The 17,029-nt window shown below is 39.6% G+C and overlaps 1 protein-coding gene across 3 annotated transcripts in view; it reads right to left on the reverse strand.

Annotated features, from left to right (window-relative positions):
- Positions 1–17,029, reverse strand: part of TIAM2 (TIAM Rac1 associated GEF 2) — a gene marked incomplete at its 3' end in the record, with an annotated part of 132,492 nt that overhangs the window by 51,726 nt on the left and 63,737 nt on the right. For all 3 annotated transcript variants that reach the window (XM_081905118.1, XM_081905116.1, XM_081905117.1), the window contains 5 exons: positions 14,179–14,351; positions 12,712–12,936; positions 7,834–8,019; positions 5,125–5,271; positions 1,961–2,032 (listed from right to left, as the gene is read on the reverse strand). In XM_081905118.1, the coding sequence (XP_081761244.1) occupies positions 1,961–2,032; positions 5,125–5,271; positions 7,834–8,019; positions 12,712–12,936; positions 14,179–14,351 (803 nt within the window). The remainder of the gene's footprint in view (positions 1–1,960; positions 2,033–5,124; positions 5,272–7,833; positions 8,020–12,711; positions 12,937–14,178; positions 14,352–17,029) is intronic.

Below are 17,029 nucleotides of genomic sequence, written 5' to 3' on the forward strand. Positions count from 1 at the left end.
CTGCAGACAGTTATTCAAGTCCTTCAAACGTTTACATAGATGGAATGCCCAAACTTATTCATTTAGCAGACATAAGATCAGTGGCTCATAAACCAAGTTCCACAGAAGGAATAGTTTTGGTTTAAAAATCCAAGCTCACTATAAAATTATAGATTTTTCCACCTGACTTGAAAGCTACTGAACACTTCTGAGCAATATCCCAATAAATTTTCGAAGTACAATATGTATGCAAAAAAGAGAGAGAGAGAGACAGTGAGAGGAAAGATCAAGAGATATTCAGAAGACAGGCTTTTGTCCAATTATAAAGTTGCATTTAAAAGATCTCACTTCAAATGCAGCCTTGTCCACATTAGGAGCACAAGGAAGCTGCTTTATATTGAAACAAGACCATCTTCCTCAGTATTGTCTGCTCTCCAGGGCTTCAGGTAGGAATCTCTCCCAGTCCTGCCTGGAGATGCCGAATATTGAACTTGGGACCTCCTGAATGCAACACAGATGCTCTACCCATGAGCTATACAAATAATACTAACAAACCCATCCTAGCATCCCAAGGCACAAGAAGGTCAGATAAAGAGGTCTTCTACCTTATAAGGTAAAGAAGAAAAGAAGGCTGATCGCCGAAGAATTGATGCTTTTGAATTATGGTGCTGGTGGAGATTCTTGAGAGTCCCATGGACCGCAAGAAGATCAAACCGATCCATTCTGAAGGAATTCGGCCCTGAGTGCTCACTGGAAGGACAGATCCTGAAGCTGAGGCCCCAGTACTTTGGCTACCTCATGAGAAGAGAAGACTCCTTGGAAAAGACCCTGAGGTTGGGAAAGATTGAGGGCTCAAGAAGAAGGGGACGGCAGAGGACAAGATGGTTGGACAGTGTTCTCGAAGATACCAACATGAGTTTGACCAAGCTGCGAGAGGCAGTGGAAGACAGGAGTGGCTGGCGTGCTCTGGTCCATGGGGTCACGAAGAGTCGGACATGACTAAATAACTAAACAACAACAACCACCTTATAAGACTTTTCACTGTTTGGGAAAAATTTTTTTGAAAGTGTGACATGTCAACTGGCACACTTTGTAGGTGCTGGTGATAAAATGCCTTTTAAGAAAATAATTTAAGCTTTTAAAATTCCAGAATGAACAAGTACGTGAATTAACCAGGGTACTGGATATTAAGATGGAGGGTGCACTTCTATTCCCAAGAAAAAAGAAAGCAAACAGGTTTAGCTGAAGTTTGAAATAAAAGGCCTAGAGTCCTGCTGAGTCCTGCTGACAGGACCATTGAAGTGATGCACAGCCAGCTATGCTTATGGTATTATTGAAGTATTCGCTCATTAAAAGCTTTTCAATTATGACAGCTGGTTTGGTCCTGAAGCCTGCTTACCCCAGAGGAAATCTACATGACAATTTCTTCTTGTAGTAGAAAAATGAGTATTCCTAGCACATGCCCACTAAAGGATAGAGGAAAACACAAAGAGGACATACTAATAGATCAAAAGGAGGGTGGGATTGGAGAGAATCAGTCAAAAAGTTTCCTTTGGTTTGCAGTTCATACAGCTGCACAAGGGTTTTAACATATACATACATACATACATACATACATACATACATAACGATTGCTTCAGTTTTTAAAGACTAATCTGTATCAAATTACAACCACCCATTTTAAACGAATATTGAATATATAGGTAGCCATGCCCTCTGTTCCTTGTTTGAGGATTAGGATTCAATAGGAATTCACTACTTATAAATCCATGAAACATTAAGGTGTGGCCAAATGTATATAAGTTATGACTTGCTAATAGTTTCACATGCACATGACTAGCTAATCCTTTTTTCTACAAAATGTATTAAGTGGTTCTTTTGGGGGGAGAGGAGAGAGAGAGAAACATAGATAAATCGTGATTTAAGAAACACATTCAGAAAGTGTGATAAATAGTGAACAGCAAAGATTTAGAACCCTTACCTCGGTAGAATTACTGGAATTCTGAGGTAGCTGTGTTCCAGTAAATCCATGCCCTCCAGTTGAGTCAAAAATCTAATTAAAAAGAATGTGTATCCTAATATAAACAAAGCATTCCTTGCAAAACGGTTTCACATGCACACAAAAAGGAAGGAAAAGCTAGTGAACTTAGATCAGTAAAGCCGAACAACTGAAGAGTAGTTTACTCTTTTAAAATTTGGGTGTTAGTGTGTGCAGGCATTCCAGGAAAAGGGCAGGGTGGAAGCCCCTTGCACTAAGAGATTATACTGACATTCAGACCTTCCATTTTCTACATGCTAAAAATCACATGCATGCACTATATAATTCTGCCAGATATCTGTCCTGACAGCTGAGAGCATTTTGTACACACTAGCCCTAGAATCCTGGGGCAATTGTGCTAACCAAGCAGCCAACACAAACAGCTGCCAATCAGGAAACTGACTTCACATCCAATTGCTCTCAAGCCTTTCCAAGGATCATCCTGATAACCAGTTTCTGAGCAGCCACTCTTAGCCTAGCTCTCCTTTCACTGCCAACTTGGAAGAGAGGGATGCAAATAGCTTGACTAAGAGAAAGTATGCCCCTTGGCACATTGTCCCCAAGTCCAGTTATGTCTCCCAAATAGTTGCTTCAGTAATGAAGAGAATGCAGAACGCTTCTTTTGTCATGGCAGTGATCAATGGTGAGTGCATTTGTTTCAGAGATAGCATATTAGGAGTCCAAGTGATTGTTGATGGGGGGATTGTACTTGGAGAACTCTTTGGGCCAAATCCTTCCTCTCCAGCAACAATTTGTTAGGCAGGCAAAGAGTTGGCACCCGCATGTTGTTTCAAATACAGTTGGAGAATTCACTGCAAACTTGTTACAGTTATCAAACTAAAACACTCTGGAAAGGGTTCTTAGGGCAATCCTATATCTTAATCTTTCATCCAGCCATGTTTAAAATACACACCAGCAATGTCATGCACTCAAAGTTTACATTCAGCAATTAAATACCAGTGCAAATCATGTACTACTATTTTTGTTTGTTTGTTTATTAGATTTCTCACTTGCCACACACCATAAGGACCCAGGGCAGGTTTCAACAATAAAACATACAATTATAAAACAAATAAAACAGTTACAAAATAGTCAGGATCTTCTCCTTTCAGCAGCTGAGCCTAGGTAGCAGTGGCTGAACCCAATATATGAATGACAGTAACCAATGGTAGCTGTTTGTGCTGAGCAAGACAGAGAACTCAATGAGTGCTCCACACCAGCTGGGTTTTTGTTTGCGATTTGTATGTCTTCTCCCTCTCCATCAAAGGCACTCCCTCTAGTTCCCACCTGGTTAACACTAACTGGGATTTGAAGCCAGCCTGGTAAACTGCAAGCCCTTTAGTACATTTCAAAGGTAAGTTAGGACTCAGAATATTTATGAAGTCCTCCCCTTTCTCCTTAAAAACATTATCACTCTAAAGTCTGTTCTACTGATGTGTAAAAGCTATCATTTTTCTTACGTCTCAATAGCTGGGTTTTCGATAAGGAGCATGTGAGAAACCACTTGAAGATAAAAGCAGAGCTGTTTTGTTTTTCCGATATGCTTCTGATTATTAATCTGTATCTTATTAAATGTATTTTAAGATAAGGAACTGCGCTTATGGCTTTAAATGATTCACAGCACTCATGGCTGCCATGAACTTCGTATAGTGGGCATAATGGAAACCTGGTGGAATGGAGGGAATCAGTGGGACATCAGTGGGTTATCTTCAGTAATAAACTCTATAGGACGGACAGGGAAGGATACACAGGACGGTGCCATTCTGTATGTCAAAGAGATCATTAAGTCTACTGAGTCCAGCAACATAATATTTTACAATAACTATATAAACCTGGCTCACATTTCCCATTTGCAAAGTAGGATATTATGGAAGGTTTCCTATTAGAAACCATTTAACCCAGTGGGATTTGCAAAGAGAAGGCAGAGTAACATTGGTTCCCACAGCTAATGCTTCATACTTGCCCCATGTTTCTGAAGTACAGTGTACAACTTTGCTTTAGGTTGGTTTACGTATACTAAATTTGTATATCATTTCCTACAGCAGAAGTCCCAAAGAGATTTACAATGAGACGTGCTCCATTTCGTTTATAGTTAAATGACCTACTTTATAATCTTTCCAAACAATGTGTTATTAAGTCACATCAAAAAGATAGCTATGTAAACATAGATAATGTAACTTCTAGTCTCTTCAATTTAGAGAAAATACATTAACAAAGTAATTCACTTGAGAGAGGCTGTTATCAATTTTAGAGTGACTGAATTAATAATAATAATCCAGGAACAAGAGAAAATAAGTTACGGATTTGGTACCTAGGTTCTATAGATATGAAAAGTTGTTCCACTGAGTTAAAGTTACAGTAAAGTTTTCAGACTGGGTTTTTATTTCCATGTTTCATTACATTTCTGGAACCAGGGAGAGGAAATCTATGTGTCACTGGTGATTTCCCAATCATAATAAAGTTTTACTTTATTTGTATTGCCTATCTTGGTCATGTTTACCCTCCACTTTCCTGTTCTTGTCTATTAAATGCCCACACTATTTATTTAAAGGGTTTTTTATATTTTAAAAAAGTACTTCAGAGGAACCAGTTGTGATTAGGGAGCTCCTATCAAATGAGAACTCACCCACATGTCTTCTTTAGGGAAGAGGAGGAAGCTGGTTTCATTCTGATAAAACTGCCTTTATCCATGTCTCCTTATCTTGCTGGTCATTTGAGAACACATCACTCAGCTTCACCTTACGGAAAGGCCTGACTGTTGCAATGGCAAATCCAGTGTCATATTTTATCGTCCTGCATATCCTGCCATTGCTGGGAAGTGACTTTTATCACTCCTAACTAGCTAGGCTGAGATTAGCATCTTACAATGACATCCGAAGACTGCCTGATGTGAGAGATGCTACATGCAACTGCAAGGAAAACATGGTGTGTGGCATGTGTGTGGCTGCCGACTTTCTGCACACCACTGTTTGGAATAACCAATTAGGCATCCTAATTTAAACCATTTGTTTCTTACACCACTGATGGATGATCAATGCAATTTTAGAACAATTTTATAGATTTTTTTTTTTAATTAAAAAAATATATATGCATCAACTGGAAACTACCTGTGTTATAGATGGCCTTTTTTCCTTTGCCTTTCTTGCAAGAGTGTCCAGTCCCTTAAGGGAGGAAAACAAACCTTTCTTGCTCCGAACCCTCTGTGAGAGAGACAGTGTTCGCTTCCTAAGAGCTGCCTCATCCCTGGAGCAGATCTAATTGATAGAAAGAGAGAGAGATAGGGGGGGGAGATAAGTAAACGAGGAAGATACAAGCATAGTTATAAATATAAGCTTTTCATAACTTGTTCATCAAAACAAAATGTAGCAAAAACCTAATTATAATGAAATGTGACACAAAAGATGAACAGTGCAATCCTATGTATATCTGTTCAGAAATATTTGTCATTGAGCTCAATGGAATTTACTCCTAGGTGTAAATGTGTCTAGAATTGCAGCCAAAGACATTAAAAAAACACACACCCCACACATACCAGCTACGATTTATCTGTGAAATACCTCCTGCCAAACCCACATAAGCTTTTGCAAAGCAGCCAACAAAGGATGGTAAGCTGTGAACTGGCCGGATTCCAAAAGGAAGAGATGCATTATAACATGCAGGGTAAACAGTGTGTTTAGTGTAAGGCTGAATTATAGATCTTAATAGAATGTGGCGATACCAGCATCCTAGAGAAAGCTTTCCGAGCTTTGAAAAAATGATTTTAAAACCATTTTTGGAACTAATTTTACTTTGCTTTAATTGGATATTTTAAGAGACTGTATGCATTTTTATATTTAATAATCAGTTCTATATTTCAGTAATAATGAGAACATGGTGTTGTTGTTTTTTAAAAAAATCTATACTCTTTCAGCATACACAAGCAATATACATAATATAGTTAGTGTATCATAAGATTTTACTAGCAAGTAGATATTATATCTCATTTTTCAACAAAGTATCATTCATGTTGTTTTGAGCTTAGTGTTATAGAGAGAAAAAGGGCAATATACTGTTTGCTTTTTTTGGTAGACATTTCTTTCAGGATCATTTCAAATGTTACAAATTTCCTACATTGCTGGCACTTCTATGGAACAAATAGAAGTAGTTAAAAAACAACAACCCCACATGAAGATCATGTGTGATGATCACACATTCATCTATTTCACTGTATCTACAGCAGTGGCCAATTATAGATTCCCAGGGGGAAAACAGTCATGTGTGCCATTGCCACAAGAGTGTTCATGTCTTTTCCAATATGAGAATACTTTTACAGTAAGGAACTCAGCTTTGCTTACATGGAGTTCCATTTTTCCACATCAAGTGCATCAGGTGTGCATCACTGTCTACCTACAGTAATGGGCTGGATGAAGGTAAATAAATTGCTAATGAATTCTGATAAGATAGAGATGTTGTGGTTTGGCAGTTCTGAGAATCAGATGAACAACCTGTTCTTGATGAGAGTGCACTTTCTTTGAAGGCGGGTGGGGAGGTTATTGTTTCAGTTTTTTGTTCTTGATTTTATTATGTGTTTTGTGTTTTTATCATGTATTTTTAAATGGTTAATCGGCCTGAGATCTGCGGATGAAGGGTGATATACAAATGTAATAAATAATAATAATAAGAAGAAGAAGAAGAAGAAGCAGCAGCAGCAGCAGCAGCAGCAACAACATATAGCCTGGGATGTTGCTTGATTCCACCTTGTCACTAGAGACTCAAGCATCTGCAGTGTCATGGAGAATTTCCCCCCAGCTCTGGCTGGTTAACCAGCAATAGCCATTCTTGGACCAGCATAGCACAGCTACAGTTATCTATGGTCTGATAACCTCCTGTTTTAATTACAGTAATGCATTCTATTTAGTGTTGCCTTTGAAGATGACACAGAAACTGAAGTGACCTGGCTCCTAAGCAGACTCTCTGTACAGAACTTCTATTACACCTGCTCTTATGAAGATTTGCACTGGCTGCCAATACATTTCAATTTCAATTTAAGTATTTTACAGATACAAAGTCTTGAATGTCTTGGGACCAAAATACTTGAAAGAGTGTATCTCCTTGTACAATCCTGTCATATGTTAAGATCGCCCAGAAAAGTTCTTCCTAGCATTCTGCCACTAGGAGTTGCAAAACATGGCATCTTCTCCATGGACTTTTCTCCTGGCTTTGAAACCACCAGTCTACCCCTCACTCATTCCAAAATTCAGCTGGTGCTCAATTTGATGGTACTAAGTCACCAGCTCAAAACTCAAGCTTTTGGGAGTGGTCATTAATATTCAGTAATTGGTGTAGTTTTGCTTTAATTGTGTTTTCATTATATTGTGTACAGACACAGGATTCTATTCAATTTTGCCATCATCCACCCTGAGATCTTTGGGAGACGTGTGAGATATAAATGGTCTAAACAAATGAGTAATATTAGGTGGTCTTTTTAAAGTACAGTACTTCAGACAAGAAAGGGGTCACAAAACTGACTTTCATAGTCAGATTAACCTTGAAATTACATTTACCAGCAAAATATTTATATAGTTATTAAAATTGTAAACCATCCTTCATCCGTAGACATCAGGGCACAAAATACGTAACAAAAACAAGAATGGGGGAATAAATCACACAAACCAAAAAACCCTCCCCCCATACACACATTTAAAAGGGTATAGCCAAAAGCCTGATGAGGACCATATGTTATGGAGGGAGGGAGGGAGAAGGAATTATGCATTTCTGCATCTTGTCACAAATAAACTCCTCTACAAAACACTTATATGAAGCTGTGTTCAACTCACCAGTGCATGGAAGGATGAGACAGAGAAGATGCCCAGCCTTCCTAATGCCATCTTTGAAGGACGACTGGCAGCTGCCAAAAGGCTCTTTGGATTTGGCAACTCCCCGCCTTGCAAGCTGGCTAGATAACAGCGCATCCTGAAGAGATCCATGTTAAATTTCTCCAGATTCTGTTCCCATTGCTGGATCTGTTTATATACACAAAAATGAAATAGTAGAAGTAAATTAATGGCTTGTGGAGGGTGGTCAAAGCTCTGCACCCTCAGCTAAATCACTTTCATCTGTAGCATTCGGAGGGCTGATTAGTTGCTCACATCCAAAAAGACATTCTGTCACACTCAAGAAATGAACCCTCAAATAAATGGATCAAAATAAAACAAAGTTGGTGGCCTTAACTGCACACTGACATCATTATTTAGGAAAATAGTTGGTTACCCACAGAAGCCAAACATTTAAAAAAACGGATTCTTGCAATCCATAATGCTCTAGACTACTTACAGATTACATTATGCTTCCTATCTGGATTGCACCACATAGGTTGCCCTGGGTATAAACAGTATTGGGGCTCTGAAATGTTGTCTCACAATATGGGGACAATCTTTTCTGGAATCACAGAGACCATCTTTAATTACTATGAGTGACCTACCCAGTGGAAGCATATTCAGTAATACACACAAAAAACAACAAAATATATGCACAGCTTCACAAGCTCTAAGATGCTTCTAATTACAATCAGTTTGTTACAAAGATACAATCTAATTCCCATCTTATCTCTTTGGTTTAAAGATTAAACAAGGTTTGAAGGAAGTATTTTAAAGTTGTCTTTTTCTACTCCTACTTTAAAGATGAAAGGTACAGAACTGCCTTGTGGGAGCACACATGTTAGCTGATAGGAAGCAGAAAGGGCCCAAGAGAATCTGTTGAAGGCTGTTCATAACCCAATCCCTTCTCCAAGTTTATAAAGCCTTAAACATGCCATTCATCACTCTGTACATAAAAGGCTGATAATATAAATAAAATGTTAATCATGAAGGTGATTGCAATGAGTTAATTCGATGAATAAATAGCATAGTGGTACGACTGATGCCTTTACTGGGTATCTCTAACGATGGAGCTATGCAAAAGCTTAAGACCCCACAGAGACTGTTCCTCCTTTATGATGTCCTGCTATTTTATATGACGATTTTGTCAACCACATTACAAACACCACACACAAAAACTTTTTTACACTTCAATTACTTCATCTCAGAGACAACCCATATGGCATCAATGTAGATGACTCACCAAGTATTTAGGTTGTTTCATCTTTGTTTTACAAGGCTCTCTCTAAAGCCAATTTGATACAGCACATATTTTACTCATGCAAATCTGGGAAGCCAGAACCAAAAGGCTTGTGAAAGATGAGATCAAGTAGATGATCCAAGATAGATCTGTGCTTCCCATGGTCAAGCGGCTGTCAGGGAGAGTCACTGAGTCACAGGGTAAGTATGGAGGTAAAATTTTATTATTGTTGAGACTTAATACAGAGAGGTTTATCCCCTTTAAACACCCTTGTTCTGGCACAATTCTCAGAGTGAGGTTAGATTACTTCTTGGGGCCGCAAGTTTTCCAACTTGAAAGGCAATTCTGAGTACTTTTTCAGAGGCCAAAAGCAGATGACGGTCATGATATCCTAATGAAAGAGGTAAAGATCAGGACCTAGTGAAGGCTTGCTAATGCAACTGGTTGATCAGAGAAGAGGCAAGTGACAGTGCTCAGGTCTCCACTTTCGCCATCTCTAATTGGCTTGCCCCAGAAGCCTTCTAAGTCCTGGCCTACACAGTAGCTAATTAATAAAGAGATGGGGGGGGGAATCTTCTGCAGCCCAATTGAGCTTTTACCTGTGCAAAGCTAAGTGTCCCGAGACCCAGAGTAAGTATTCTTTTGAAGGCACTGCATTGCTAAAATTCAGCAGCTTGGAGACTTGGAGGGGGCGGGAAGAAAGGCAGGAAGACAGGCAGGAAGGAACTATTCTACCATGTGTTTTTCTATTCAGTGATAACTTTTACAAAAGAGGCATTTCTATCTCCTTTTAAAGGCACCTACATTGGACACCACAAAACTAGGTCACAGGCAGGAGTGAATTGCACCTCACCTCTGTTCAGAACAGACAGGAGTGTGGGTGTCCAATCATGGCACCCAGTGAAGTGTGATAATGTTTAAGGGGGTGTGCTCACTGTGTGACAGGCAGAATCAGAGCACACAAGAACAGAATCAGAGCACAGAAGGAAACACAGTTGTGTTACGGACTCTGAATTTTTGAGGAGGCATTTACTGAGACCTTTTGTGGGTACCATAGGGGATGTTGGTGGGCACACTGGCATCTGTAGGTGCCAGTGACCCTGCCTTATGATATTCTAACTCATGCCATTTTTATGCCACTATTATTGCAGTGAGAGAAAACAGTTGTACTCCCTGATCTCTCTGTGTGAAACGTTTGATCCAGGTAGAGGAAGGTCTTTATGAATTTCTATGAAATTTCATCCTAAGATACACTTCTTTTCTATTAAGTTAAGGGCCTGCTTTCAGCATTAAACAGAACATGGGGTTTTCTAAGATTTTCTAATAGACTTGGCATCTACCCTACATATAACGCAGAACATAGTGATTTCTGCAGATTCAGCTCCTGATCCCTGCTAAATTCAGTTCAGCTGCAACTGTACCTGAAACAGCTCTTTCATCTAAGATATAAAACTGGAGATCCCATCACCTTGTCATGGTTAAAGATCATTTCACACTTATAATCATAATGCCATAATGGTTAATTCCATTTAAAGCACATTTATTTCACAGTACTTCATATGCTGTGGATGATAATGGCTCTGTTCTTGCAGGTTCCTTTAAAATGAAAATACAAAGAGCACTGTAGTATTTGAGACATTATAGCATGGGCCTTCATAGGCAACAGCCTCCCTGATCACTCAACTACAATTTGCTAAAGTGTTGTTTGCTCAGTCTCTGTATTTGCTATGAGCAAATACATGATATCTACCCATTACTATGAATGTAAAAAGATTTAACAATTCATATCCATTTTCAGGAAAATTACAGCTCAAACCTTCTATGATTTAGCAAGTTAATATGGTTGCAAGTGGATTTTTTACAGAAACAAATAATGCACAAATGACAGCTACATTTGTGCTAAGATTTCCACAAGTTGAATGTATGTCATGTGAAAATTCAGCAGAAACATGGTGGAAGGAAGGAAAGGGAAGAAAACATCAAGAGGATAGAATAAAAAGGCTGTCTGAATGCAGCCTTTGTTAATTAATCTTGTCTCTTCTGCATCTGTCCAGAAATCAGACCATTTAGAAAAAAACAGAACATAGGATTACCCATGACTGAGGACAATGGAACAGCTCACCAACTTTGGGGGATTGCCAACTTTGGGTGATTTGGCCTAGATCAGAGGTTCCCAAACTTATTTGGCCTACTGCCCCCTTTCCAGAAAATTTTTTATTCCGCAGTCACCTGGAAATCTACCTTCTTTAAGTGATGGGGCAGGGCTGGTGCCACAGCTTGCCTGCCTTTGGCCAAATAGGTAGGCAAGCTGTGATCCATTTCCCAGGCCTGGCTGAAGCTGAGAAGCATTCACTCAAGCCCAGGAAAACCCCTCACCTCCAGCATGACCACCAGATCCAGGGGAGCCATTATTGTCCTGCAACGGTGCCCAACTTGGCAGTACACAACAGATGAAACATGTACGAATGGTTTTTCAATTTTTTCTTTCCTTATGCTTCTGCCACCCCCTTATTTATATTCAATGCCCCCCATTGCACCTGAGGCTACTACCACCCCCCTGGATCATTCCAGCACACACACCCCAGGTGTTCTTGCCAACTTTGGGAAGCACTGGACTAGATAAACCTGGCAGCACTTAGATGCATTAGTTGTGGCAACAGCCTAATCAGGTTTGGAGTGGCCATGTTCTAACCAATGGCTGCTAGGCAGTAGCAGCTGAAGGGCAGCATGGGTAAGGCTGCAATGGTCTGCTGTCTTTTCGAGAGGGGAGCCCAGCACAGTGCCCCACAGTGCCACTACCACTGCCAGGAATGTGAAACAGGGCCATGTCTATTTGAAATGTAGTGAGGCTTATCAACCTCCATAGAATGCACGTGTATGAACCAAGGGAGAACTTGCCATGAAGATACTGGTTTTGATAGCTTTCCTGCGCTGAAGACAATGTGTGTAGCAGCTCCTACTTTTCCTGTTGTGGTTAATTTAGCACAAAGGAGCTGAGCAGAGTGTGAACTCATTCCCCTTTAGGGTGAATTCCCTTCACACTGAACACTAATTATGCATTCCTTTGACACAAATGTTAATCACAGTTAATGTTAACCAGGTTCACTCTTAATCAAGATTTACTACCCCAGAGGGAAGTGTATTTAATGTTATTAACCACAATTACAATAACCTAATTTTGGTCAAGACCATTGAGAAAAGGGTGGGATGCATGTATTCTGGACAGGGAAGCAGCTAGGGAGATGTTCATTTTAATTATATTGATACTTTGTTGTTGACCAGTGGGGCTTCTTTTTGAGCTGAAATATAAATGTTTTATTTATTTATAAAGCCCTCCATTTACATAGCAGGAAGTGAAATGAAAATTTGTTTTGCTTCTTTCAAGATTTCCACAGGAGGGAAGTTTGACTCCAAGAGCAGTTGCCTGTAAACGACAATTCAGTCTGATCTACTGCATCATACAGGCACTAGTGATGCTCCCATTTGCAATGCATATCCATAGGGATGGTTGTTTTCTAGCCTCAAAGTGCTTAACCTGTGTACTCTGAAGAGTGATACTCTTTGCAAGAATCAATCTGCAGAAGCTAATCCTTTATTACCTGGTTCTCAATTGCTTTCCTGTTTTTAGGGTCACTAACGATTGAGAGCTGCAGCTCAGCCATCTTTTTCATCTTACTATCCATGTCAATCTTTTGGATAAGGCTTTTGGTCTGATTTTTCAGCAATCTGATCGTATCTTCTTTCCCAAGTTTCTTTGCAAAGAGAGATGCGGAAGCAGAGTGTATTGCTGTAACCCAGTTTTCAAGGTCAGTCTGGCTTGTAGCCTGAAAAAAGAAAAAAGCAAGAAAATTAACTTTATAAACTTTATAAACAAAACACTATAATAGTATCTAGTGGGTTCCAAAACCAACTTCAGTCAAGAATAACAGTGTGGGGCCAGTCTAAGTAGGATCCACTTACCCTCCCCACTTCATTGCACCATGTTGCTTATATGCAACTTTCCCCATCGAATGCAAATAATAAAAGGTTTCTGCTATGCTAATGTTTCCTTGAACAACTGGCAACTGTAATTACTAGCAATGCTTACTCTTTATCAAAAGAGGAAGAACTCTGTATAAAAGATGACATTCATCACATGATGCTTGGCTACAGGAATGGCAATTACCTAACCCATTATTAGTTTAATTTTTAAAAAATATACTGAACTAAAGTTACATTTGAAAGTATACATGAACCAGGATACTCCAAATTTTCTTCAAGCACAAAGGGAGGGGAGACAAGACACCGACTTTAATAACTATTCAATGGCAGCTAATGCACTCCCTTCCTAATTTTTTGCAATTGCTTTCTGCAATGTATCATGGGCCTCTTCAATCAATATGCTTTTCCTATACAGAGGCAAAGTGTTTTCTGTTAAGGAAAAACATACAAATTTGAAGCAGCCCTTGGCTGTGTAGAAGTATGCCTGTCCATTATGCATTCCAAAACATTAGAATTGTTGGTCTAGCTATACGTTGATATCCGTCTGTCTTGAGAGACAACTGAGTGTGCCTGTGGGGGTGAAACCAAACCACTGAAGAATCATAGCACCCACTGTGGCAGCAGAGACAGGTAACTCATAACTGTTGCCACCTGCATTGTATTTGATGCTTTAGGAGCACTGAAGTGACCTCTCTGGGGCACAATCCAAGGCAGCGTGTATGGAGACTGCCTAGACAACAAGCCTCCCCCCTCTTGGTCTCACTGATGTGGTCCAAAGGAAAGCAGACCATTATGTTTGGCACCAGCTCGGCTGCAGGAGTTGCCAAAAGGAGGCGTACAAGGCACCATCCAGCCATCCCTCTACCTAATTACCTTTAGATAGTTAGATAGCATGCTTCCTGGTTTGCTACTTTATGGTCTGGTGAGTAGAATTCCTAAAGGAAGAGGGTTTATCTAAGATTTCTGGAGCACACAGAAGGAACAGAGACAAAACAACATGATCTAGAATTCTACTCCAAGAGCACTGATTTAAATACAATATGACTTCATTTAATGATAAAACAAAAAAACCAAAAACAGAATACCTGGAATAAGTAGACATCACCGAAAGAGTTGCTGAGACAGAAAACATTCTCCTTCTTGGGGTGTTCTGGACAAGACTGCACTATACTGTCTTCTGCAAACAGGGCATATCGAGGCGAGCTGTTCTGCTCCATGGAATTTCTCCCATAAGTCTCATAAAACAGCAAGGTGCATCCTTTTCAAACGAAAAATGTAAAAACGAAAAGTAGTTCTGGTTTATGTCTTGGATCTTTCTAAACTCATATCCTCTTAAAATACAATATTAAAATGTTCATATGTGCAGCTAGAATTGGAAGCAACTTTCTACAGGAAACACCAAACAAGTATGGGCAACATATTCATCTTCAAACTTCTATAAACACACATCTGAGAACTCTGGCCCAAATAGGTTCCCGGATTTATGCACATCACTAGTTAAAGATGTGAACTATTGTGATGGCTATTATCACACATCTTCTAGCAGAGGGGTATATTTTTTAAAAAAATCCAGCACTCAAGACTGCTGCAAACAACCAAAGGCCAAACAAAAGAGGTATGTGTTACAACACCTCTGGGAGGCCAACAGAGAGGAGTGTCAGACTTTAAGGATCCCTAAACTTAAACAGAACAGTCTTAAAAGTGGTACATCCTGAAATATTAAAAGCTGGAAGGAAACAGGCTTCCAGAGACACATAAGAATACAAAGAAGGCGCATGGCAAACATATATAGAGGAGGAATTCTATATTTTGGTGCCACCACTAAAAAAAGTCCTGATTTATATACCTATTAATCAGTTCTCTACAGAAAGCAAGCCTTTTACATCTGAATTTAATGTTAGGGCAAGTTTATACAGGGGAAGGCCATTCCCCCATATGTATGAAATCCAGAGTTAATAGATTTGCTATGGGAAACAGAGGCAAATTTAGGTGCTTGCAACTGGTTCGGTCACATGGAGCCTCAGGGACATGACAGCTATGATTTAAAATGGATTGTGAGAAGCGGTGGTACCAGAATTTGCATCACACAGAGTGCAGCTGAAATTTGAGACCAAAAGGTCTACCACCGGCCCAGAGTTTCATTGAAATCATTGGATTTTGCTGCCAGGTAAATGCGTTTATTGTTGAGGAGTAAGATAGTAAACAGCAGTTGTCAATTCGAAGCAGATGACACCACTGTATTGTTGCTTACACACAATGTATCCTGTTAAAAATCTAGCAATCCCAAATAATGTCAATTGCTAAAAAGCTATCCAAAATGCACACATGCTTGAAACACACTTGTTAGCTATCACCATGATTTTATGTTGTCATTTTATGTGGGAACTGGGAGATTATAGATGATATCCAACTAAGTCACACTTAAGCAGACCCATTGAATCCGGTGGAATTAAGTTAGTCATAACTGATTTAAGTCCATTGATTTCAGTGGGTCTGTTCTAGGACTTAAACATCTACCACCCCTTTATATTAAGAAATAAAATGACAGCTCCCGTTTCTGCCCACAGATGGGACTAGACAGCCTTCTTGAGGCTGTCCCTACCTCTGCTTCCAGGACCAGATTACAGCATATGTGCTACGATCAGAACGTGGTTGGAATGTAATATTCCTTGCCTGGATAAATTAATTAGGGTGGACAGATGGTAAAGAAAAACATTCCATATTAAAGGAATGATCTTGATGGCCATTTAAGCACTGCTGAAGTCTCAGGACACCCATCAATTCACTTTTGGCAGGTGACCAGATGGTTGTAATCCTTCCTGTCATTGATAAAACTAAACATAGCTCAAGAGACGGCACAGAAAATAATACCACCTCCACAAATCAGTGGTTTTAGTTTAGTAAGTTAAAACCATTTATGCAGCTAGGAACACTCACTGATATCTGGCCAATTAGATTCCAAGTGCCTGACAAGTTAAATGATCTGAAAGCAAGCAAATTTCTACCACAACATCTACAAAGCTAGGATGTTTTAGCAGAAGAGGTCATAATGAAGCCCAGAGCAGCAACAGGTGGCAACATCAGTGAAGTCAATTGTGACACTGGACAAACGTTTTCAATAATGCTTTGTCTTGAGGCACACCAAGATGTCAATTGTAGTATGAGAAGTCTCAGGGATGGGAAGCTTATGAATTTACCGAAAGCAAGTCAGGTATATACTACTGCTACAAAAATCCCAAAAATCTTTTGATTTTATATTGGCTGTCAGTAGCCCTGGTTAAATCCAACATGCACTCTGGACTTTAAAATTATAATTACTTTAAATAATTACTTTAAATATTACTTTAAATAATAATTACTTTAAAATAAACAGAGGTAAAGGTTTAGCCATTTAATTCAACATTTAATTTGATATTTTGACTCATTTGGGAAAAGTCCCAGCTCAGTGGAAAAGCACATGCTTTGCTTGCAGAAGGCCCCAGGTTCAACTCCAAGCACCTCTTGCCCAAAAACCTGGGAAGTCAATGCCAGGCGCTGTGAATAATATTTAGCTAGGGGTGCTGCAGGGTTCTGTCCTGGGCCCATTGTTGTTCAGTGTCTCTATAAATGACTTGGATGAAGGAACTGAGGGATGCTCGTCAAATTTGCAGATAACACAAAAGTGGGAGGAGCAGCTAATGCCACAAGAGACAGAATCGGGATTCAATTTGACCTTAACAGATTGGAGGACTGGGCCAAACCTAACAAAACAAATTTCAATAGGTTAAAAAAAAGGGTAAAGGTAAAGGACCCCTGGATGGTTAAGTCTATTCAAAGGCAATATGGGGTGTGGAGCTCATCTTGTTTTCAGGCCAAGGGAGCTGGCATTTGTCCACAGACAGCTTTCCGGATCATGCGGCCAGCAGCACTAAACAAGCTTCTGGTGCAACGGAACAC

The sequence above is a fragment of the Podarcis melisellensis genome (genome assembly GCF_964234715.1).
Source record: "Podarcis melisellensis genome assembly, chromosome: 3".
Classification (NCBI taxonomy): Eukaryota; Metazoa; Chordata; class Lepidosauria; order Squamata; family Lacertidae; genus Podarcis; species Podarcis melisellensis.